This window comes from Narcine bancroftii, chromosome 3 (genome assembly GCF_036971445.1).
Source record: "Narcine bancroftii isolate sNarBan1 chromosome 3, sNarBan1.hap1, whole genome shotgun sequence".
Taxonomy (NCBI): Eukaryota; Metazoa; Chordata; class Chondrichthyes; order Torpediniformes; family Narcinidae; genus Narcine; species Narcine bancroftii.
The window spans coordinates 233,970,759-233,996,760 of record NC_091471.1 but is presented as its reverse complement, the minus strand read 5'-3'; the positions used below and the strand labels follow the sequence as shown (position 1 = coordinate 233,996,760).

At 48.9% G+C, this 26,002-nt stretch overlaps 1 protein-coding gene across 6 annotated transcripts in view; it reads left to right on the top strand.

Annotated features, from left to right (window-relative positions):
* Positions 1-26,002, top strand: part of LOC138758296 (uncharacterized) — a 153,531-nt gene that overhangs the window by 94,294 nt on the left and 33,235 nt on the right. For all 6 annotated transcript variants that reach the window (XM_069927003.1, XM_069927002.1, XM_069927004.1 and 3 more), the window contains 9 exons: positions 2,075-2,368; positions 4,112-4,405; positions 7,991-8,284; positions 11,638-11,931; positions 13,675-13,968; positions 15,712-16,005; positions 19,359-19,652; positions 21,396-21,689; positions 23,433-23,726. In XM_069927003.1, coding sequence (XP_069783104.1) covers positions 2,075-2,368; positions 4,112-4,405; positions 7,991-8,284; positions 11,638-11,931; positions 13,675-13,968; positions 15,712-16,005; positions 19,359-19,652; positions 21,396-21,689; positions 23,433-23,726 — 2,646 coding nt within the window. The remainder of the gene's footprint in view (positions 1-2,074; positions 2,369-4,111; positions 4,406-7,990; positions 8,285-11,637; positions 11,932-13,674; positions 13,969-15,711; positions 16,006-19,358; positions 19,653-21,395; positions 21,690-23,432; positions 23,727-26,002) is intronic.

Here is a 26,002-nt window from a genome sequence, read left to right as displayed (position 1 = left end):
TGTCCCTCCTCCCGTACCAGACCCTCCTCATAGTGACACCAGTCCTGAACCAGACCCTACGCATGGGGTCTCCCCTCTCATACGAGATCCAACTCATGGGTTCTCCCCTCCCGCACGAGACCCTACTCATGGGGTCTCCCCTCCTGTACGAGACACTACTCATGGTGTCTCCCCTCCCGCACGAGACCCTACTCATGTGGTCTCCCCTCCCGTACCAAACAATACACATTTAATCCCTCCTCCAGAACCAAACTCCACTCATGGGGACACCGCTCTCCAATCAGATCATACTGATGGGGTCTCCCATCCCGTACAAGACCCTGCTGATGGAGTCACACCTCCTGTACCAGACCAAACTCATGGGGTCTATACTTCTGTACAAGACCTTACTCATGGGGTCACTCGTCTCGTACCAGACGCTACTTTTGGGGTCTCCCCTCCCAGGCAAGACCATACTCATTGGATCTCCCCTCCCATACCAGGCCATAGTCATGGTGTCTACTCTGAAGTACAAGACCCTACTCATCGGGTCCCTCCTCCCGTACAAGACCCTACACGTGGGGTCCCTCCTCCTGTACAAGACCCTACTCATGGGGTCATTCCTCTCGTACCTGACCCTATTCATCGTGTCACTCCTCTCGTACCACACCATACAAATGAACACACCCCTCCCATACCAAACCATACAAATGGGGTCTCTCCTCCCTTACCACATCATACTCATGGGGTCTCCCATAGTGTACGAGACCATATTCTTGGGGTCTCCCCTCCCATACCAGACCCTACTCATGGGGTCAGCCCTCCCGTACCAGACCATACACATTGGGTCTCCCCTTTCTTACCAGACCATACTCATGGGGTTTCCCCTCCCGTACCAGACCATACTTATGGGGTCTCCACTCCCGTACAAGACCTTACTCATGGGGCCACTCCTCTCATACCAGACCCTATTCATTGTGTCACTCCTCTTGTACCACAACATAATCATGGGGTCTCTCCTCCTCTACCACACAATTCTCATGTGATCTCTAGTCTCGTTCCTCTAACCTTTGTGATGAGTTTTGACCCTTTGTTGCTTGTAAATTGTAATTCCTGTGGATCACAGAATGTCATGGATAAACAGCCAGCAACATTAAAATTACACCTTCATATTGCAATAACATACACGCTGCCCAAATCTATTCACATTTTCCTTGTTTCATGAGGTTCGAGTGATAATTCGGTGAGAGACGAATCGCATTCGTAATAAAAATGTTGAAGAACTATACCAATATCATCTTAATTTTTACATGGAACTTTATTGAACATTTGACAAGAGCAGCGAGTGTAAAATCCCCTAATTTTTTTTGCGAGCAGATGAAAGCACGTGATTTTAAGTGTCGATGTTATTTCTCTCACCAGAGGGCATTAAAAGGTTAAAGTAGTCAATCAATGAGAAATGTTCATCTCAGAACAAATGACAGGGATATTTTTTAAAATGTAATATATTGATGCTGGAACCCTGCTGTGTGAGTGTCATATTGTGACCACCCAATCTGATGGTTTCACCCGGTGGAGTCTGTTCCCCACAAGACGCGAGGTCTTGGACATCATCTCACGAGGAAGAGCTGAAGCTCAGTGCTGTTTAAATGTACGTTTCATTTCATTGCCACAACTTGCACCCCTGCATCTCATCGAGGTCACAGAACACAGAGCAATGTGTCCCCTTGTGTCTGTTCGGCGAAGGTTTGGATGCGGAAGATGGTCGTAATCAGTGGTTTTCAGACCTTTCCTTTCCACTCACATCCACCCTTCAGGATTAACCATGCCATCGGTTCTCTGCGATTAGTAAGGGAAGACAGATGGTGGACAGTGGTGAGAAGGGAAGGCCGAGAACCACTGCTCTTGACCCAGGTGTTACTGAAATATTTTGGTTGATAAAAATGGTTATTGGCCCATTTCCTTTGCAGTTCTGTATCTTTTCACATCACGAGCTAATTAGTTCCGATTAAAACAGATGTTTGCAATCATTTTCATTAATTCGTTGCTTTAAATCAACCTCCTGTCAAACCTTGTGCGGTTCTTCCCATTCCAGATCCTCCGTCTTCCCCGCTAATCTCCAAGAGCCCTGACCTTCCGATTTTTTTACCCGGGGAGGCCCTGGAGATTAACTGCACCGCTCGGCACCCAGCGGAAGCTGGCCTCTTTCAGCTGACGAGAGACTCACTCCCGATCGCCAACAGCACCGGGAACCAGAGACTTTTCACATATCGCGTTGGAGACTTGAGACAAGACATGGAGGGCAACTACGCCTGCGAGTTGATGACGCAGGTCTCCGGTCGATGGCTACGTTCCTCTGCCAGCCCAGTGGTTCACGTAATTGTCACAGGTCAGTGGGACAATTCACCTGTATATTTCCTTCCGTTGCCCATCGATAGGATTCCGTGGGACACTAGGGTTGGGGTCACTCAGTGCGGTAAAGTATGGATTCACTAGTCCCGTAACAGATGTACATATGGTGCCTCCTGTCCCAGACCAGACCGTACACACGGGGTGACCAATCCAATACCATACCGTATACATGTGGTCACCGCTCCCTTACCATACCATAAACATGAGGACACCCCTCCCGTACCAGACCATACACATGGGATCATTCCTCCCGTAACAGACCATACACATGGGGTCACCCCTCCAATACCAGACCATACATATGGGGACACCCCTTCCATATCAAACCTTACACATGGGGTCTCTCCTCCCGAACCACACCATACTCATGGGATGTGCAGTCCCATACCAGACCATACTCATGGGATCTCCCCTCCCATACCAGACCCTACTCATGGGGTCAGCCCTCCCGTACCAGACCATACACATTGGGTCTCCCCTTTCTTACCAGACCATACTCATGGGGTTTCCCCTCCCGTACCAGACCATACTTATGGGGTCTCCACTCCCGTACAAGACCTTACTCATGGGGCCACTCCTCTCATACCAGACCCTATTCATTGTGTCACTCCTCTTGTACCACAACATAATCATGGGGTCTCTCCTCCTCTACCACACAATTCTCATGTGATCTCTAGTCTCGTTCCTCTAACCTTTGTGATGAGTTTTGACCCTTTGTTGCTTGTAAATTGTAATTCCTGTGGATCACAGAATGTCATGGATAAACAGCCAGCAACATTAAAATTGCACCTTCATATTGCAATAACATACACGCTGCCCAAATCTATTCACATTTTCCTTGTTTCCTGAGGCTCGAGTGATAATTCGATGAGAGACGAATCGCATTCGTAATAAAAATGTTGAAGAACTATACCAATATTATCTTAATTTTTACATGGAACTTTATTGAACATTTGGCAAGAGCAGCGACTGTAAAAACCCCTAATTTTTTTTGCGAGCACATGAAACCACGTGATTTGAAGTGTCGATGTTATTTCCCTCACCAGAGGGCATTAGAAGGTTAAAGTAGTCAATCATTGAGAAATGTTCATCTCAGAACGAATGTCAGGGATATTTTTTTTAATGTAATATATTTATGCTGAACCTTGCTGCGTGAGTGTCATCCTGTGACTACCCAATCTGACAGTTTCACCCGGTGGAGTCTACTCCCCACTAGTGACGTGAGATCTTGGACATCATCTCACGAGGAAGAGCTGAAGCTCAGTGCTGTTTAAATGTACGTTTCATTTCATTGCCACAACTTGCACCCCTGCATCTCATCGAGGTCAGAGAACACAGAGCAATGTGTCCCCTTGTGTCTGTTCGGCTAAGATTTGGATGCGGAAGATGGTGGATATCAGTGGTTTTCAGATCTTTCCTTTCCACTCGCATCCACCCTTCAGTATTCCCCAAGCCATCGGTTCTCTGCGATTAGTCAGGGAAGACAGATGGTGAACTGTGGTGAGAAGGGAAGGCCGAGAACCACTGCTCTAGACCCAGGTGTTATTGAAATATTTTGCTTGATAAAAATGGTTATTGGCCCATTTCCTTTGCAGTCCTGTATCTTTTCACATCACGAGCCAATTAGTTCCGATTAAAACAGATGTTTGCAATCATTTTCATCAATTCGTTGCTTTAAATCAACCTCCTGTCAAACCTTCTGCGGTTCTTCCCATTCCAGATCCTCCGTCTTCCCCGCTAATCTCCAAGAGCCCTGACCTTCCGGTTTTTTTACCCGGGGAGGCCCTGGAGATTAACTGCACCGCTCGGCACCCAGCGGAAGCTGGCCTCTTTCAGCTGACAAGAGACTCACTCCCGATCGCCAACAGCACCGGGAACCAGAGACTTTTCACGTATCACGTTGGAGACTTGAGACAAGACATTGAGGGCAACTACGCTTGCGAGTTGATGACGCAGGTCTCCGGTCGATGGCTACGTTCCTCTGCCAGCCCAGTGGTTCACGTAATTGTCACAGGTCAGTGGGACAATTCACCTGTATATTTCCTGCCGTTGTCCATCAATAGGATTCTGTGGGACACTAGTGTTTGGGTCACTCAGTGCGGTAAAGCATGGATTCACTAGTCCCGTAACGGATGTACTTATGGTGTCTCCCCTCCCAGACCAGACGGTACTCATGGGGTCACTCATCCAATACCATACCGTGCACATGTGGTCACCACTCCCGTATCATACCATAAACATGAGGACACCCCTCCCATACCAGACCATACACATGGGATCATCCCTCCCGTAACAGGCCATACACATGGGATCACCCCTCCCGTACCTGACCATACACATGGGGTCTCTCTTCCTGTTCCACACCATACTCATGGGGTCTCCCCTCTCATACCAGATCCTACTCATGGGGTCAGACATCCTGTACCAGACCATACACATGGGGTCTCCTCTTTCTTACCAGACCATACTCATTGGGTTTCCCCTCCCGAACCAGACCCTACTCATGGGGACAGCCCTCCCGTACCAGACCATACACATGGGGTCTCTTCTTTCTTACCAGACCATACTTATTGGGTTTGCCCTCCCGTACCAGACCATAGTCATGGGGTCTCTTCCATACCAGACCATACACATGAGGACACTCCTCCATAATAGATCATACACATGTGGTCTCTGCTCCCATACCACACCACACTCATGGGATCTCCCGACCATATCAAAACATGCACATGGGGTCTCTCCTCCTGAACCACACCATACTCGTGGGATGTCCAGTCCCATACCAGAGGATACTCATGGGATCTCCCCTCCCATACCAGACAAAACACATGATGTCTCTCCTCCCGTAATAGACCCTACTCATGGGGTGTCCCCTCCAGTACAAGACCCTACTCATGAGGTCTCCCCTCCTGTACGAGACACAACTCATGGGGTCTCCCCTCCCGCACGAGACTCTACTCATGGGGTCTCACCTCCCGTACGAGACTGTACTCATGGGGTCTCCCCTCCCGTACCAAACAATACACATTTAATCCCTCCTCCAGAACCAAACTCCACTCATGGGGACACCACTCTCCAATCAGATCATACTGATGGGGTCTCCCATCCCGTACAAGACCCTGCTGATGGGGTCACCCCTCATGTACCAGACCATACTCATTGGGTCTATACTTCCGTACAAGACCTAACTCATGGGGTCACTCCTCTCATACCAGACGCTACTTTTGGGGTCTCCTCTGCCAGGCAAGACCATACTCATGGGATCTCCCCTCCTGTACCAGACAACACACATGATGTCCCTCCTCCCGTACCAGACCCTCCTCATAGTGACACCAGTCCTGAACCAGACCCTACGCATGGGGTCTCCCCTCCCATACGAGATCCAACTCATGGGTTCTCCCCTCCCGCACGAGACCCTACTCATGGGGTCTCCCCTCCTGTACGAGACACTACTCATGGTGTCTCCCCTCCCGCACGAGACCCTACTCATGTGGTCTCCCCTCCCGTACCAAACAATACACATTTAATCCCTCCTCCAGAACCAAACTCCACTCTGGGGACACTACTCTCCAATCAGATCATACTGATGGGGTCTCCCATCCCGTACAAGACCCTGCTGATGGAGTCACACCTCCTGTACCAGACCAAACTCATGGGGTCTATACTTCCGTACAAGACCTTACTCATGGGGTCACTCCTCTCGTACCAGATGCTACTTTTGGGGTCTCCCCTCCCAGGCAAGACCATACTCATTGGATCTCCCCTCCCATACCAGGCCATAGTCATGGTGTCTACTCTGAAGTACAAGACCCTACTCATCGGGTCCCTCCTCCCGTACAAGACCCTACACGTGGGGTCCCTCCTCCTGTACAAGACCCTACTCATGGGGTCATTCCTCTCGTACCTGACCCTATTCATCGTGTCACTCCTCTCGTACCACACCATACAAATGAACACACCCCTCCCATACCAAACCATACAAATGGGGTCTCTCCTCCCTTACCACATCATATTCATGGGGTCTCCCATAGTGTACGAGACCATATTCTTGGGGTCTCCCCTCCCATACCAGACCCTACTCATGGGGTCAGCCCTCCCGTACCAGACCATACACATGGGATCATTCCTCCCGTAACAGACCATACACATGGGGTCACCCCTCCAATACCAGACCATACATATGGGGACACCCCTTCCATATCAAACCTTACACATGGGGTCTCTCCTCCCGAACCACACCATACTCATGGGATGTGCAGTCCCATACCAGACCATACTCATGGGATCTCCCCTCCCATACCAGACCCTACTCATGGGGTCAGCCCTCCCGTACCAGACCATACACATTGGGTCTCCCCTTTCTTACCAGACCATACTCATGGGGTTTCCCCTCCCGTACCAGACCATACTTATGGGGTCTCCACTCCCGTACAAGACCTTACTCATGGGGCCACTCCTCTCATACCAGACCCTATTCATTGTGTCACTCCTCTTGTACCACAACATAATCATGGGGTCTCTCCTCCTCTACCACACAATTCTCATGTGATCTCTAGTCTCGTTCCTCTAACCTTTGTGATGAGTTTTGACCCTTTGTTGCTTGTAAATTGTAATTCCTGTGGATCACAGAATGTCATGGATAAACAGCCAGCAACATTAAAATTGCACCTTCATATTGCAATAACATACACGCTGCCCAAATCTATTCACATTTTCCTTGTTTCCTGAGGCTCGAGTGATAATTCGATGAGAGACGAATCGCATTCGTAATAAAAATGTTGAAGAACTATACCAATATTATCTTAATTTTTACATGGAACTTTATTGAACATTTGGCAAGAGCAGCGACTGTAAAAACCCCTAATTTTTTTTGCGAGCACATGAAACCACGTGATTTGAAGTGTCGATGTTATTTCCCTCACCAGAGGGCATTAGAAGGTTAAAGTAGTCAATCATTGAGAAATGTTCATCTCAGAACGAATGTCAGGGATATTTTTTTTAATGTAATATATTTATGCTGAACCTTGCTGCGTGAGTGTCATCCTGTGACTACCCAATCTGACAGTTTCACCCGGTGGAGTCTACTCCCCACTAGTGACGTGAGATCTTGGACATCATCTCACGAGGAAGAGCTGAAGCTCAGTGCTGTTTAAATGTACGTTTCATTTCATTGCCACAACTTGCACCCCTGCATCTCATCGAGGTCAGAGAACACAGAGCAATGTGTCCCCTTGTGTCTGTTCGGCTAAGATTTGGATGCGGAAGATGGTGGATATCAGTGGTTTTCAGATCTTTCCTTTCCACTCGCATCCACCCTTCAGTATTCCCCAAGCCATCGGTTCTCTGCGATTAGTCAGGGAAGACAGATGGTGAACTGTGGTGAGAAGGGAAGGCCGAGAACCACTGCTCTAGACCCAGGTGTTATTGAAATATTTTGCTTGATAAAAATGGTTATTGGCCCATTTCCTTTGCAGTCCTGTATCTTTTCACATCACGAGCCAATTAGTTCCGATTAAAACAGATGTTTGCAATCATTTTCATCAATTCGTTGCTTTAAATCAACCTCCTGTCAAACCTTCTGCGGTTCTTCCCATTCCAGATCCTCCGTCTTCCCCGCTAATCTCCAAGAGCCCTGACCTTCCGGTTTTTTTACCCGGGGAGGCCCTGGAGATTAACTGCACCGCTCGGCACCCAGCGGAAGCTGGCCTCTTTCAGCTGACAAGAGACTCACTCCCGATCGCCAACAGCACCGGGAACCAGAGACTTTTCACGTATCACGTTGGAGACTTGAGACAAGACATTGAGGGCAACTACGCTTGCGAGTTGATGACGCAGGTCTCCGGTCGATGGCTACGTTCCTCTGCCAGCCCAGTGGTTCACGTAATTGTCACAGGTCAGTGGGACAATTCACCTGTATATTTCCTGCCGTTGTCCATCAATAGGATTCTGTGGGACACTAGTGTTTGGGTCACTCAGTGCGGTAAAGCATGGATTCACTAGTCCCGTAACGGATGTACTTATGGTGTCTCCCCTCCCAGACCAGACGGTACTCATGGGGTCACTCATCCAATACCATACCGTGCACATGTGGTCACCACTCCCGTATCATACCATAAACATGAGGACACCCCTCCCATACCAGACCATACACATGGGATCATCCCTCCCGTAACAGGCCATACACATGGGATCACCCCTCCCGTACCTGACCATACACATGGGGTCTCTCTTCCTGTTCCACACCATACTCATGGGGTCTCCCCTCTCATACCAGATCCTACTCATGGGGTCAGACATCCTGTACCAGACCATACACATGGGGTCTCCTCTTTCTTACCAGACCATACTCATTGGGTTTCCCCTCCCGAACCAGACCCTACTCATGGGGTCAGCCCTCCCGTACCAGACCATACACATGGGGTCTCTTCTTTCTTACCAGACCATACTTATTGGGTTTGCCCTCCCGTACCAGACCATAGTCATGGGGTCTCTTCCATACCAGACCATACACATGAGGACACTCCTCCATAATAGATCATACACATGTGGTCTCTGCTCCCATACCACACCACACTCATGGGATCTCCCGACCATATCAAAACATGCACATGGGGTCTCTCCTCCTGAACCACACCATACTCGTGGGATGTCCAGTCCCATACCAGAGGATACTCATGGGATCTCCCCTCCCATACCAGACAAAACACATGATGTCTCTCCTCCCGTAATAGACCCTACTCATGGGGTGTCCCCTCCAGTACAAGACCCTACTCATGAGGTCTCCCCTCCTGTACGAGACACAACTCATGGGGTCTCCCCTCCCGCACGAGACTCTACTCATGGGGTCTCACCTCCCGTACGAGACTGTACTCATGGGGTCTCCCCTCCCGTACCAAACAATACACATTTAATCCCTCCTCCAGAACCAAACTCCACTCATGGGGACACCACTCTCCAATCAGATCATACTGATGGGGTCTCCCATCCCGTACAAGACCCTGCTGATGGGGTCACCTCTCATGTACCAGACCATACTCATTGGGTCTATACTTCCGTACAAGACCTAACTCATGGGGTCACTCCTCTCATACCAGACGCTACTTTTGGGGTCTCCTCTGCCAGGCAAGACCATACTCATGGGATCTCCCCTCCTGTACCAGACAACACACATGATGTCCCTCCTCCCGTACCAGACCCTCCTCATAGTGACACCAGTCCTGAACCAGACCCTACGCATGGGGTCTCCCCTCCCATACGAGATCCAACTCATGGGTTCTCCCCTCCCGCACGAGACCCTACTCATGGGGTCTCCCCTCCTGTACGAGACACTACTCATGGTGTCTCCCCTCCCGCACGAGACCCTACTCATGTGGTCTCCCCTCCCGTACCAAACAATACACATTTAATCCCTCCTCCAGAACCAAACTCCACTCTGGGGACACTACTCTCCAATCAGATCATACTGATGGGGTCTCCCATCCCGTACAAGACCCTGCTGATGGAGTCACACCTCCTGTACCAGACCAAACTCATGGGGTCTATACTTCCGTACAAGACCTTACTCATGGGGTCACTCCTCTCGTACCAGATGCTACTTTTGGGGTCTCCCCTCCCAGGCAAGACCATACTCATTGGATCTCCCCTCCCATACCAGGCCATAGTCATGGTGTCTACTCTGAAGTACAAGACCCTACTCATCGGGTCCCTCCTCCCGTACAAGACCCTACACGTGGGGTCCCTCCTCCTGTACAAGACCCTACTCATGGGGTCATTCCTCTCGTACCTGACCCTATTCATCGTGTCACTCCTCTCGTACCACACCATACAAATGAACACACCCCTCCCATACCAAACCATACAAATGGGGTCTCTCCTCCCTTACCACATCATATTCATGGGGTCTCCCATAGTGTACGAGACCATATTCTTGGGGTCTCCCCTCCCATACCAGACCCTACTCATGGGGTCAGCCCTCCCGTACCAGACCATACACATTGGGTCTCCCCTTTCTTACCAGACCATACTCATGGGGTTTCCCCTCCCGTACCAGACCATACTTATGGGGTCTCCACTCCCGTACAAGACCTTACTCATGGGGCCACTCCTCTCATACCAGACCCTATTCATTGTGTCACTCCTCTTGTACCACAACAGAATCATGGGGTCTCTCCTCCTCTACCACACAATTCTCATGTGATCTCTAGTCTCGTTCCTCTAACCTTTGTGATGAGTTTTGTCCCTTTGTTGCTTGTAAATTGTAATTCCTGTGGATCACAGAATGTCATGGATAAACAGCCAGCAACATTAAAATTACACCTTCATATTGCAATAACATACACGCAGCCCAAATCTATTCACATTTTCCTTGTTTCATGAGGTTCGAGTGATAATTCGGTAAGAGAAGAATCGCATTGGTAATAAAAATGTTGAAGAACTACACCAATATTGTCTTAATTTTTACATGGAACTTTATTGAACATTTGACAAGAGCAGCGAGTGTAAAATCCCCTAATTTTTTTTGCGTGCGGATGAAACCACGTGATTTGAATTGCCGATGTTATTTCTCTCACCAGAGGGCATTAAAAGGTTAAAGTAGTCAATCAATGAGAAGTGTTCATCTCAGAACAAATGACAGGGATATTTTTTAAAATGTAATATATTGATGCTGGAACCCTGCTGTGTGAGTGTCATATTGTGACCACCCAATCTGATGGTTTCACCCGGTGGAGTCTGTTCCCCACAAGACGCGAGGTCTTGGACATCATCTCACGAGGAAGAGCTGAAGCTCAGTGCTGTTTAAATGTACGTTTCATTTCATTGCCACAACTTGCACCCCTGCATCTCATCGAGGTCACAGAACGCAGAGCAATGTGTCCCCTTGCGTCTGTTCGGCGAAGGTTTGGATGCGGAAGATGGTCGAAATCAGTGGTTTTCAGACCTTTCCTTTCCACTCACATCCACCCTTCAGGATTCCCCATGCCATCGGTTCTCTGCGATTACTAAGGGAAGACAGATGGTGGACAGTGGTGAGAAGGGAAGGCCGAGAACCATTGCTCTTGACCCAGGTGTTACTGAAATATTTTGGTTGATAAAAATGGTTATTGGCCCATTTCCTTTGCAGTTCTGTATCTTTTCACATCACGAGCTAATTAGTTCCGATTAAAACAGATGTTTGCAATCATTTTCATCAATTAGTTGCTTTAAATCAACCTCCTGTCAAACCTTGTGCGGTTCTTCCCATTCCAGATCCTCCGTCTTCCCCGCTAATCTCCAAGAGCCCTGACCTTCCGATTTTTTTACCCGGGGAGGCCCTGGAGATTAACTGCACCGCTCGGCACCCAGCGGAAGCTGGCCTCTTTCAGCTGACGAGAGACTCACTCCCGATCGCCAACAGCACCGGGAACCAGAGACTTTTCACATATCGCGTTGGAGACTTGAGACAAGACATGGAGGGCAACTACGCTTGCGAGTTGATGACGCAGGTCTCTGGTCGATGGCTACGTTCCTCTGCCAGCCCAGTGGTTCACGTAATTGTCACAGGTCAGTGGGACAATTCACCTGTATATTTCCTTCCGTTGCCCATCGATAGGATTCCGTGGGACACTAGGGCTGGGGTCACTCAGTGCGGTAAAGTATGGATTCACTAGTCCCGTAACAGATGTACATATGGTGCCTCCCGTCCCAGACCAGACCGTACACACGGGGTGACCCATCCAATACCATACCGTGTACATGTGGTCACCGCTCCCTTACCATACCATAAACATGAGGACACCCCTCCCGTACCAGACCATACACATGGGATCATTCCTCCCGTAACAGACCATACACATGGGGTCACCCCTCCAATACCAGACCATACATATGGGGTCACCCCTTCCATATCAAACCTTACACATGGGGTCTCTCCTCCCGAACCACACCATACTCATGGGATGTGCAGTCACATACCAGACCATACTCATGGGATCTCCCCTCCCATACCAGACCCTACTCATGGGGTCAGCCCTCCCGTACCAGACCATACACATTGGGTCTCCCCTTTCTTACCAGACCATACTCATGGGGTTTCCCCTCCCGTACCAGACCAGACTTATGGGGTCTCCACTCCCATACAAGACCTTACTCATGGGGTCACTCCTCTCGTACCAGACCCTATTCATTTTGTCACTCCTCTTGTACCACAACATAATCATGGGGTCTCTCCTCCTCTACCACACAATTCTCATGTGATCTCTAGTCTCGTTCCTCTAACCTTTGTGATGAGTTTTGACCCTTTGTTGCTTGTAAATTGTAATTCCTGTGGATCACAGAATGTCATGGATAAACAGCCAGCAACATTAAAATTGCACCTTCATCTTGCAATAACATACACGCTGCCCAAATCTATTCACATTTTCCTTGTTTCCTGAGGTTCGAGTGATAATTCGATGAGAGACGAATCGCATTCGTAATAAAAATGTTGAAGAACTATACCCATATTATCTTAATTTTTACATGGAACTTTATTGAACATTTGGCAAGAGCAGCGACTGTAAAAACCCCTAATTTTTTTTGCGAGCAGATGAAACCACGTGATTTGAAGTGTCGATGTTATTTCCCTCACCAGAGGGCATTAGAAGGTTAAAGTAGTCAATCATTGAGAAATGTTCATCTCAGAACGAATGTCAGGGATATTTTTTTTAATGTAATATATTTATGCTGAACCTTGCTGCGTGAGTGTCATCCTGTGACTACCCAATCTGACAGTTTCACCCGGTGGAGTCTACTCCCCACTAGTGACGTGAGATCTTGGACATCATCTCACGAGGAAGAGCTGAAGCTCAGTGCTGTTTAAATGTACGTTTCATTTCATTGACACAACTTGCACCCCTGCATCTCATCGAGGTCAGAGAACACAGAGCAATGTGTCCCCTTGTGTCTGTTCGGCTAAGATTTGGATGCGGAAGATGGTGGATATCAGTGGTTTTCAGATCTTTCCTTTCCACTCACATCCACCCTTCAGTATTCCCCAAGCCATCGGTTCTCTGCGATTAGTCAGGGAAGACAGATGGTGAACTGTGGTGAGAAGGGAAGGCCGAGAACCACTGCTCTTGACCCAGGTGTTACTGAAATATTTTGGTTGATAAAAATGGTTATTGGCCCATTTCCTTTGCAGTTCTGTATCTTTTCACATCACGAGCTAATTAGTTCCGATTAAAACAGATGTTTGCAATCATTTTCATCAATTCGTTGCTTTAAATCAACCTCCTGTCAAACCTTGTGCGGTTCTTCCCATTCCAGATCCTCCGTCTTCCCCGCTAATCTCCAAGAGCCCTGACCTTCCGATTTTTTTACCCGGGGAGGCCCTGGAGATTAACTGCACTGCTCGGCACCCAGCGGAAGCTGGCCTCTTTCAGCTGACGAGAGACTCACTCCCGATCGCCAACAGCACCGGGAACCAGAGACTTTTCACATATCGCGTTGGAGACTTGAGACAAGACATGGAGGGCAACTACGCCTGCGAGTTGATGACGCAGGTCTCCGGTCGATGGCTACGTTCCTCTGCCAGCCCAGTGGTTCACGTAATTGTCACAGGTCAGTGGGACAATTCACCTGTATATTTCCTTCCGTTGCCCATCGATAGGATTCCGTGGGACACTAGGGTTGGGGTCACTCAGTGCGGTAAAGTATGGATTCACTAGTCCCGTAACAGATGTACATATGGTGCCTCCTGTCCCAGACCAGACCGTACACACGGGGTGACCAATCCAATACCATACCGTATACATGTGGTCACCGCTCCCTTACCATACCATAAACATGAGGACACCCCTCCCGTACCAGACCATACACATGGGATCATTCCTCCCGTAACAGACCATACACATGGGGTCACCCCTCCAATACCAGACCATACATATGGGGACACCCCTTCCATATCAAACCTTACACATGGGGTCTCTCCTCCCGAACCACACCATACTCATGGGATGTGCAGTCCCATACCAGACCATACTCATGGGATCTCCCCTCCCATACCAGACCCTACTCATGGGGTCAGCCCTCCCGTACCAGACCATACACATTGGGTCTCCCCTTTCTTACCAGACCATACTCATGGGGTTTCCCCTCCCGTACCAGACCATACTTATGGGGTCTCCACTCCCGTACAAGACCTTACTCATGGGGCCACTCCTCTCATACCAGACCCTATTCATTGTGTCACTCCTCTTGTACCACAACATAATCATGGGGTCTCTCCTCCTCTACCACACAATTCTCATGTGATCTCTAGTCTCGTTCCTCTAACCTTTGTGATGAGTTTTGACCCTTTGTTGCTTGTAAATTGTAATTCCTGTGGATCACAGAATGTCATGGATAAACAGCCAGCAACATTAAAATTGCACCTTCATATTGCAATAACATACACGCTGCCCAAATCTATTCACATTTTCCTTGTTTCCTGAGGCTCGAGTGATAATTCGATGAGAGACGAATCGCATTCGTAATAAAAATGTTGAAGAACTATACCAATATTATCTTAATTTTTACATGGAACTTTATTGAACATTTGGCAAGAGCAGCGACTGTAAAAACCCCTAATTTTTTTTGCGAGCACATGAAACCACGTGATTTGAAGTGTCGATGTTATTTCCCTCACCAGAGGGCATTAGAAGGTTAAAGTAGTCAATCATTGAGAAATGTTCATCTCAGAACGAATGTCAGGGATATTTTTTTTAATGTAATATATTTATGCTGAACCTTGCTGCGTGAGTGTCATCCTGTGACTACCCAATCTGACAGTTTCACCCGGTGGAGTCTACTCCCCACTAGTGACGTGAGATCTTGGACATCATCTCACGAGGAAGAGCTGAAGCTCAGTGCTGTTTAAATGTACGTTTCATTTCATTGCCACAACTTGCACCCCTGCATCTCATCGAGGTCAGAGAACACAGAGCAATGTGTCCCCTTGTGTCTGTTCGGCTAAGATTTGGATGCGGAAGATGGTGGATATCAGTGGTTTTCAGATCTTTCCTTTCCACTCGCATCCACCCTTCAGTATTCCCCAAGCCATCGGTTCTCTGCGATTAGTCAGGGAAGACAGATGGTGAACTGTGGTGAGAAGGGAAGGCCGAGAACCACTGCTCTAGACCCAGGTGTTATTGAAATATTTTGCTTGATAAAAATGGTTATTGGCCCATTTCCTTTGCAGTCCTGTATCTTTTCACATCACGAGCCAATTAGTTCCGATTAAAACAGATGTTTGCAATCATTTTCATCAATTCGTTGCTTTAAATCAACCTCCTGTCAAACCTTCTGCGGTTCTTCCCATTCCAGATCCTCCGTCTTCCCCGCTAATCTCCAAGAGCCCTGACCTTCCGGTTTTTTTACCCGGGGAGGCCCTGGAGATTAACTGCACCGCTCGGCACCCAGCGGAAGCTGGCCTCTTTCAGCTGACAAGAGACTCACTCCCGATCGCCAACAGCACCGGGAACCAGAGACTTTTCACGTATCACGTTGGAGACTTGAGACAAGACATTGAGGGCAACTACGCTTGCGAGTTGATGACGCAGGTCTCCGGTCGATGGCTACGTTCCTCTGCCAGCCCAGTGGTTCACGTAATTGTCACAGGTCAGTGGGACAATTCACCTGTATATTTCCTGCCGTTGTCCATCAATAGGATTCTGTGGGACACTAGTGTTTGGGTCACTCAGTGCGGTAAAGCATGGATTCACTAGTCCCGTAACGGATGTACTTATGGTGTCTCCCCTCCCAGACCAGACGGTACTCATGGGGTCACTCATCCAATACCATACCGTGCACATGTGGTCACCACTCCCGTATCATACCATAAACATGAGGACACCCCTCCCATACCAGACCATACACATGGGATCATCCCTCCCGTAACAGGCCATACACATGGGATCACCCCTCCCGTACCTGACCATACACATGGGGTCTCTCTTCCTGTTCCACACCATACTCATGGGGTCTCCCCTCTCATACCAGATCCTACTCATGGGGTCAGACATCCTGTACCAGACCATACACATGGGGTCTCCTCTTTCTTACCAGACCATACTCATTGGGTTTCCCCTCCCGAACCAGACCCTACTCATGGGGTCAGCCCTCCCGTACCAGACCATACACATGGGGTCTCTTCTTTCTTACCAGACCATACTTATTGGGTTTGCCCTCCCGTACCAGACCATAGTCATGGGGTCTCTTCCATACCAGACCATACACATGAGGACACTCCTCCATAATAGATCATACACATGTGGTCTCTGCTCCCATACCACACCACACTCATGGGATCTCCCGACCATATCAAAACATGCACATGGGGTCTCTCCTCCTGAACCACACCATACTCGTGGGATGTCCAGTCCCATACCAGAGGATACTCATGGGATCTCCCCTCCCATACCAGACAAAACACATGATGTCTCTCCTCCCGTAATAGACCCTACTCATGGGGTGTCCCCTCCAGTACAAGACCCTACTCATGAGGTCTCCCCTCCTGTACGAGACACAACTCATGGGGTCTCCCCTCCCGCACGAGACTCTACTCATGGGGTCTCACCTCCCGTACGAGACTGTACTCATGGGGTCTCCCCTCCCGTACCAAACAATACACATTTAATCCCTCCTCCAGAACCAAACTCCACTCATGGGGACACCACTCTCCAATCAGATCATACTGATGGGGTCTCCCATCCCGTACAAGACCCTGCTGATGGGGTCACCCCTCATGTACCAGACCATACTCATTGGGTCTATACTTCCGTACAAGACCTAACTCATGGGGTCACTCCTCTCATACCAGACGCTACTTTTGGGGTCTCCTCTGCCAGGCAAGACCATACTCATGGGATCTCCCCTCCTGTACCAGACAACACACATGATGTCCCTCCTCCCGTACCAGACCCTCCTCATAGTGACACCAGTCCTGAACCAGACCCTACGCATGGGGTCTCCCCTCCCATACGAGATCCAACTCATGGGTTCTCCCCTCCCGCACGAGACCCTACTCATGGGGTCTCCCCTCCTGTACGAGACACTACTCATGGTGTCTCCCCTCCCGCACGAGACCCTACTCATGTGGTCTCCCCTCCCGTACCAAACAATACACATTTAATCCCTCCTCCAGAACCAAACTCCACTCTGGGGACACTACTCTCCAATCAGATCATACTGATGGGGTCTCCCATCCCGTACAAGACCCTGCTGATGGAGTCACACCTCCTGTACCAGACCAAACTCATGGGGTCTATACTTCCGTACAAGACCTTACTCATGGGGTCACTCCTCTCGTACCAGATGCTACTTTTGGGGTCTCCCCTCCCAGGCAAGACCATACTCATTGGATCTCCCCTCCCATACCAGGCCATAGTCATGGTGTCTACTCTGAAGTACAAGACCCTACTCATCGGGTCCCTCCTCCCGTACAAGACCCTACACGTGGGGTCCCTCCTCCTGTACAAGACCCTACTCATGGGGTCATTCCTCTCGTACCTGACCCTATTCATCGTGTCACTCCTCTCGTACCACACCATACAAATGAACACACCCCTCCCATACCAAACCATACAAATGGGGTCTCTCCTCCCTTACCACATCATATTCATGGGGTCTCCCATAGTGTACGAGACCATATTCTTGGGGTCTCCCCTCCCATACCAGACCCTACTCATGGGGTCAGCCCTCCCGTACCAGACCATACACATTGGGTCTCCCCTTTCTTACCAGACCATACTCATGGGGTTTCCCCTCCCGTACCAGACCATACTTATGGGGTCTCCACTCCCGTACAAGACCTTACTCATGGGGCCACTCCTCTCATACCAGACCCTATTCATTGTGTCACTCCTCTTGTACCACAACAGAATCATGGGGTCTCTCCTCCTCTACCACACAATTCTCATGTGATCTCTAGTCTCGTTCCTCTAACCTTTGTGATGAGTTTTGTCCCTTTGTTGCTTGTAAATTGTAATTCCTGTGGATCACAGAATGTCATGGATAAACAGCCAGCAACATTAAAATTACACCTTCATATTGCAATAACATACACGCTGCCCAAATCTATTCACATTTTCCTTGTTTCATGAGGTTCGAGTGATAATTCGGTAAGAGAAGAATCGCATTGGTAATAAAAATGTTGAAGAACTACACCAATATTGTCTTAATTTTTACATGGAACTTTATTGAACATTTGACAAGAGCAGCGAGTGTAAAATCCCCTAATTTTTTTTGCGTGCGGATGAAACCACGTGATTTGAATTGTCGATGTTATTTCTCTCACCAGAGGGCATTAAAAGGTTAAAGTAGTCAATCAATGAGAAGTGTTCATCTCAGAACAAATGACAGGGATATTTTTTAAAATGTAATATATTGATGCTGGAACCCTGCTGTGTGAGTGTCATATTGTGACCACCCAATCTGATGGTTTCACCCGGTGGAGTCTGTTCCCCACAAGACGCGAGGTCTTGGACATCATCTCACGAGGAAGAGCTGAAGCTCAGTGCTGTTTAAATGTACGTTTCATTTCATTGCCACAACTTGCACCCCTGCATCTCATCGAGGTCACAGAACGCAGAGCAATGTGTCCCCTTGCGTCTGTTCGGCGAAGGTTTGGATGCGGAAGATGGTCGAAATCAGTGGTTTTCAGACCTTTCCTTTCCACTCACATCCACCCTTCAGGATTCCCCATGCCATCGGTTCTCTGCGATTACTAAGGGAAGACAGATGGTGGACAGTGGTGAGAAGGGAAGGCCGAGAACCACTGCTCTTGACCCAGGTGTTACTGAAATATTTTGGTTGATAAAAATGGTTATTGGCCCATTTCCTTTGCAGTTCTGTATCTTTTCACATCACGAGCTAATTAGTTCCGATTAAAACAGATGTTTGCAATCATTTTCATCAATTAGTTGCTTTAAATCAACCTCCTGTCAAACCTTGTGCGGTTCTTCCCATTCCAGATCCTCCGTCTTCCCCGCTAATCTCCAAGAGCCCTGACCTTCCGATTTTTTTACCCGGGGAGGCCCTGGAGATTAACTGCACCGCTCGGCACCCAGCGGAAGCTGGCCTCTTTCAGCTGACGAGAGACTCACTCCCGATCGCCAACAGCACCGGGAACCAGAGACTTTTCACATATCGCGTTGGAGACTTGAGACAAGACATGGAGGGCAACTACGCTTGCGAGTTGATGACGCAGGTCTCTGGTCGATGGCTACGTTCCTCTGCCAGCCCAGTGGTTCACGTAATTGTCACAGGTCAGTGGGACAATTCACCTGTATATTTCCTTCCGTTGCCCATCGATAGGATTCCGTGGGACACTAGGGCTGGGGTCACTCAGTGCGGTAAAGTATGGATTCACTAGTCCCGTAACAGATGTACATATGGTGCCTCCCGTCCCAGACCAGACCGTACACACGGGGTGACCCATCCAATACCATACCGTGTACATGTGGTCACCGCTCCCTTACCATACCATAAACATGAGGACACCCCTCCCGTACCAGACCATACACATGGGATCATTCCTCCCGTAACAGACCATACACATGGGGTCACCCCTCCAATACCAGACCATACATATGGGGTCACCCCTTCCATATCAAACCTTACACATGGGGTCTCTCCTCCCGAACCACACCATACTCATGGGATGTGCAGTCCCATACCAGACCATACTCATGGGATCTCCCCTCCCATACCAGACCCTACTCATGGGGTCAGCCCTCCCGTACCAGACCATACACATTGGGTCTCCCCTTTCTTACCAGACCATACTCATGGGGTTTCCCCTCCCGTACCAGACCAGACTTATGGGGTCTCCACTCCCATACAAGACCTTACTCATGGGGTCACTCCTCTCGTACCAGACCCTATTCATTTTGTCACTCCTCTTGTACCACAACATAATCATGGGGTCTCTCCTCCTCTACCACACAATTCTCATGTGATCTCTAGTCTCGTTCCTCTAACCTTTGTGATGAGTTTTGACCCTTTGTTGCTTGTAAATTGTAATTCCTGTGGATCACAGAATGTCATGGATAAACAGCCAGCAACATTAAAATTGCACCTTCATCTTGCAATAACATACACGCTGCCCAAATCTATTCACATTTTCCTTGTTTCCTGAGGTTCGAGTGATAATTCGATGAGAGACGAATCGCATTCGTAATAAAAATGTTGAAGAACTATACCCATATTATCTTAATTTTTACATGGAACTTTATTGAACATTTGGCAAGAGCAGCGACTGTAAAAACCCCTAATTTTTTTTGCGAGCAGATGAAACCACGTGATTTGAAGTGTCGATGTTATTTCCCTCACCAGAGGGCATTAGAAGGTTAAAGTAGTCAATCATTGAGAAATGTTCATCTCAGAACGAATGTCAGGGATATTTTTTTTAATGTAATATATTTATGCTGAACCTTGCTGCGTGAGTGTCATCCTGTGACTACCCAATCTGACAGTTTCACCCGGTGGAGTCTACTCCCCACTAGTGACGTGAGATCTTGGACATCATCTCACGAGGAAGAGCTGAAGCTCAGTGCTGTTTAAATGTACGTTTCATTTCATTGACACAACTTGCACCCCTGCATCTCATCGAGGTCAGAGAACACAGAGCAATGTGTCCCCTTGTGTCTGTTCGGCTAAGATTTGGATGCGGAAGATGGTGGATATCAGTGGTTTTCAGATCTTTCCTTTCCACTCACATCCACCCTTCAGTATTCCCCAAGCCATCGGTTCTCTGCGATTAGTCAGGGAAGACAGATGGTGAACTGTGGTGAGAAGGGAAGGCCGAGAACCACTGCTCTTGACCCAGGTGTTACTGAAATATTTTGGTTGATAAAAATGGTTATTGGCCCATTTCCTTTGCAGTTCTGTATCTTTTCACATCACGAGCTAATTAGTTCCGATTAAAACAGATGTTTGCAATCATTTTCATCAATTCGTTGCTTTAAATCAACCTCCTGTCAAACCTTGTGCGGTTCTTCCCATTCCAGATCCTCCGTCTTCCCCGCTAATCTCCAAGAGCCCTGACCTTCCGATTTTTTTACCCGGGGAGGCCCTGGAGATTAACTGCACCGCTCGGCACCCAGCGGAAGCTGGCCTCTTTCAGCTGACGAGAGACTCACTCCCGATCGCCAACAGCACCGGGAACCAGAGACTTTTCACATATCGCGTTGGAGACTTGAGACAAGACATGGAGGGCAACTACGCCTGCGAGTTGATGACGCAGGTCTCCGGTCGATGGCTACGTTCCTCTGCCAGCCCAGTGGTTCACGTAATTGTCACAGGTCAGTGGGACAATTCACCTGTATATTTCCTTCCGTTGCCCATCGATAGGATTCCGTGGGACACTAGGGTTGGGGTCACTCAGTGCGGTAAAGTATGGATTCACTAGTCCCGTAACAGATGTACATATGGTGCCTCCTGTCCCAGACCAGACCGTACACACGGGGTGACCAATCCAATACCATACCGTATACATGTGGTCACCGCTCCCTTACCATACCATAAACATGAGGACACCCCTCCCGTACCAGACCATACACATGGGATCATTCCTCCCGTAACAGACCATACACATGGGGTCACCCCTCCAATACCAGACCATACATATGGGGACACCCCTTCCATATCAAACCTTACACATGGGGTCTCTCCTCCCGAACCACACCATACTCATGGGATGTGCAGTCCCATACCAGACCATACTCATGGGATCTCCCCTCCCATACCAGACCCTACTCATGGGGTCAGCCCTCCCGTACCAGACCATACACATTGGGTCTCCCCTTTCTTACCAGACCATACTCATGGGGTTTCCCCTCCCGTACCAGACCATACTTATGGGGTCTCCACTCCCGTACAAGACCTTACTCATGGGGCCACTCCTCTCATACCAGACCCTATTCATTGTGTCACTCCTCTTGTACCACAACATAATCATGGGGTCTCTCCTCCTCTACCACACAATTCTCATGTGATCTCTAGTCTCGTTCCTCTAACCTTTGTGATGAGTTTTGACCCTTTGTTGCTTGTAAATTGTAATTCCTGTGGATCACAGAATGTCATGGATAAACAGCCAGCAACATTAAAATTGCACCTTCATATTGCAATAACATACACGCTGCCCAAATCTATTCACATTTTCCTTGTTTCCTGAGGTTCGAGTGATAATTCGATGAGAGACGAATCGCATTCGTAATAAAAATGTTGAAGAACTATACCAATATTATCTTAATTTTTACATGGAACTTTATTGAACATTTGGCAAGAGCAGCGACTGTAAAAACCCCTAATTTTTTTTGCGAGCAGATGAAACCACGTGATTTGAAGTGTCGATGTTATTTCCCTCACCAGAGGGCATTAGAAGGTTAAAGTAGTCAATCATTGAGAAATGTTCATCTCAGAACGAATGTCAGGGATATTTTTTTTAATGTAATATATTTATGCTGAACCTTGCTGCGTGAGTGTCATCCTGTGACTACCCAATCTGACAGTTTCACCCGGTGGAGTCTACTCCCCACAAGTGACGTGAGATCTTGGACATCATCTCACGAGGAAGAGCTGAAGCTCAGTGCTGTTTAAATGTACGTTTCATTTCATTGACACAACTTGCACCCCTGCATCTCATCGAGGTCAGAGAACACAGAGCAATGTGTCCCCTTGTGTCTGTTCGGCTAAGATTTGGATGCGGAAGATGGTGGATATCAGTGGTTTTCAGATCTTTCCTTTCCACTCACATCCACCCTTCAGTATTCCCCAAGCCATCGGTTCTCTGCGATTAGTCAGGGAAGACAGATGGTGAACTGTGGTGAGAAGGGAAGGCCGAGAACCACTGCTCTAGACCCAGGTGTTATTGAAATATTTTGCTTGATAAAAATGGTTATTGGCCCATTTCCTTTGCAGTCCTGTATCTTTTCACATCACGAGCCAATTAGTTCCGATTAAAACAGATGTTTGCAATCATTTTCATCAATTCGTTGCTTTAAATCAACCTCCTGTCAAACCTTGTGCGGTTCTTCCCATTCCAGATCCTCCGTCTTCCCCGCTAATCTCCAAGAGCCCTGACCTTCCGGTTTTTTTACCCGGGGAGGCCCTGGAGATTAACTGCACCGCTCGGCACCCAGCGGAAGCTGGCCTCTTTCAGCTGACAAGAGACTCACTCCCGATCGCCAACAGCACCGGGAACCAGAGACTTTTCACGTATCACGTTGGAGACTTGAGACAAGACATGGAGGGCAACTACGCTTGCGAGTTGATGACGCAGGTCTCCGGTCGATGGCTACGTTCCTCTGCCAGCCCAGTGGTTCACGTAATTGTCACAGGTCAGTGGGACAATTCACCTGTATATTTCCTGCCGTTGTCCATCAATAGGATTCTGTGGGACACTAGTGTTTGGGTCACTCAGTGCGGTAAAGCATGGATTCACTAGTCCCGTAACAGATGTACTTATGGTGTCTCCCCTCCCAAACCAGACGGTACTCATGGGGTCACTCATCTAATACCATACCGTGCACATGTGGTCACCACTCCCGTATCATACCATAAACATGAGGACACCCCTCCCGTACCAGACCATACACATGGGATCATCCCTCCCGTAACAGGCTATACACATGGGATCACCCCTCCCGTACCTGACCATACACATGGGGTCTCTCTTCCTGTTCCACACCATACTCATGGGGTCTCCCCTCTCATACCAGATCCTACTCATGGGGTCAGACATCCTGTACCAGACCATACACATGGGGTCTCCTCTTTCTTACCAGACCATACTCATTGGGTTTCCCCTCCCGAACCAGACCCTACTCATGGGGTCAGCCCTCCCGTACCAGACCATACACATGGGGTCTCTTCTTTCTTACCAGACCATACTCATTGGGTTTGCCCTCCCGTACCAGACCATAGTCATGGGGTCTCTTCCATACCAGACCATACACATGAGGACACTCCTCCATAATAGATCATACACATGTGGTCTCTGCTCCCATACCACACCACACTCATGGGATCTCCCGACCATATCAAAACATGCACATGGGGTCTCTCCTCCTGAACCACACCATACTCGTGGGATGTCCAGTCCCATACCAGAGGATACTCATGGGATCTCCCCTCCCATACCAGACAAAACACATGATGTCTCTCCTCCCGTAATAGACCCTACTCATGGGGTGTCCCCTCCAGTACAAGACCCTACTCATGAAGTCTCCCCTCCTGTACGAGACACAACTCATGGGGTCTCCCCTCCCGCACGAGACTCTACTCATGGGGTCTCACCTCCCGTACGAGACTGTACTCATGGGGTCTCCCCTCCCGTACCAAACAATACACATTTAATCCCTCCTCCAGAACCAAACTCCACTCATGGGGACACCACTCTCCAATCAGATCATACTGATGGGGTCTCCCATCCCGTACAAGACCCTGCTGATGGGGTCACCCCTCATGTACCAGACCATACTCATTGGGTCTATACTTCCGTACAAGACCTAACTCATGGGGTCACTCCTCTCATACCAGACGCTACTTTTGGGGTCTCCTCTGCCAGGCAAGACCATACTCATGGGATCTCCCCTCCTGTACCAGACAACACACATGATGTCCCTCCTCCCGTACCAGACCCTCCTCATAGTGACACCAGTCCTGAACCAGACCCTACGCATGGGGTCTCCCCTCTCATACGAGATCCAACTCATGGGTTCTCCCCTCCCGCACGAGACCCTACTCATGGGGTCTCCCCTCCTGTACGAGACACTACTCATGGTGTCTCCCCTCCCGCACGAGACCCTACTCATGTGGTCTCCCCTCCCGTACCAAACAATACACATTTAATCCCTCCTCCAGAACCAAACTCCACTCATGGGGACACCGCTCTCCAATCAGATCATACTGATGGGGTCTCCCATCCCGTACAAGACCCTGCTGATGGAGTCACACCTCCTGTACCAGACCAAACTCATGGGGTCTATACTTCCGTACAAGACCTTACTCATGGGGTCACTCGTCTCGTACCAGACGCTACTTTTGGGGTCTCCCCTCCCAGGCAAGACCATACTCATTGGATCTCCCCTCCCATACCAGGCCATAGTCATGGTGTCTACTCTCAAGTACAAGACCCTACTCATCGGGTCCCTCCTCCCGTACAAGACCCTACACGTGGGGTCCCTCCTCCTGTACAAGACCCTACTCATGGGGTCATTGCTCTCGTACCTGACCCTATTCATCGTGTCACTCCTCTCGTACCACACCATACAAATGAACACACCCCTCCCATACCAAACCATACAAATGGGGTCTCTCCTCCCTTACCACATCATACTCATGGGGTCTCCCATAGTGTACGAGACCATATTCTTGGGGTCTCCCCTCCCATACCAGACCCTACTCATGGGGTCAGCCCTCCCGTACCAGACCATACACATTGGGTCTCCCCTTTCTTACCAGACCATACTCATGGGGTTTCCCCTCCCGTACCAGACCATACTTATGGGGTCTCCACTCCCGTACAAGACCTTACTCATGGGGCCACTCCTCTCATACCAGACCCTATTCATTGTGTCACTCCTCTTGTACCACAACATAATCATGGGGTCTC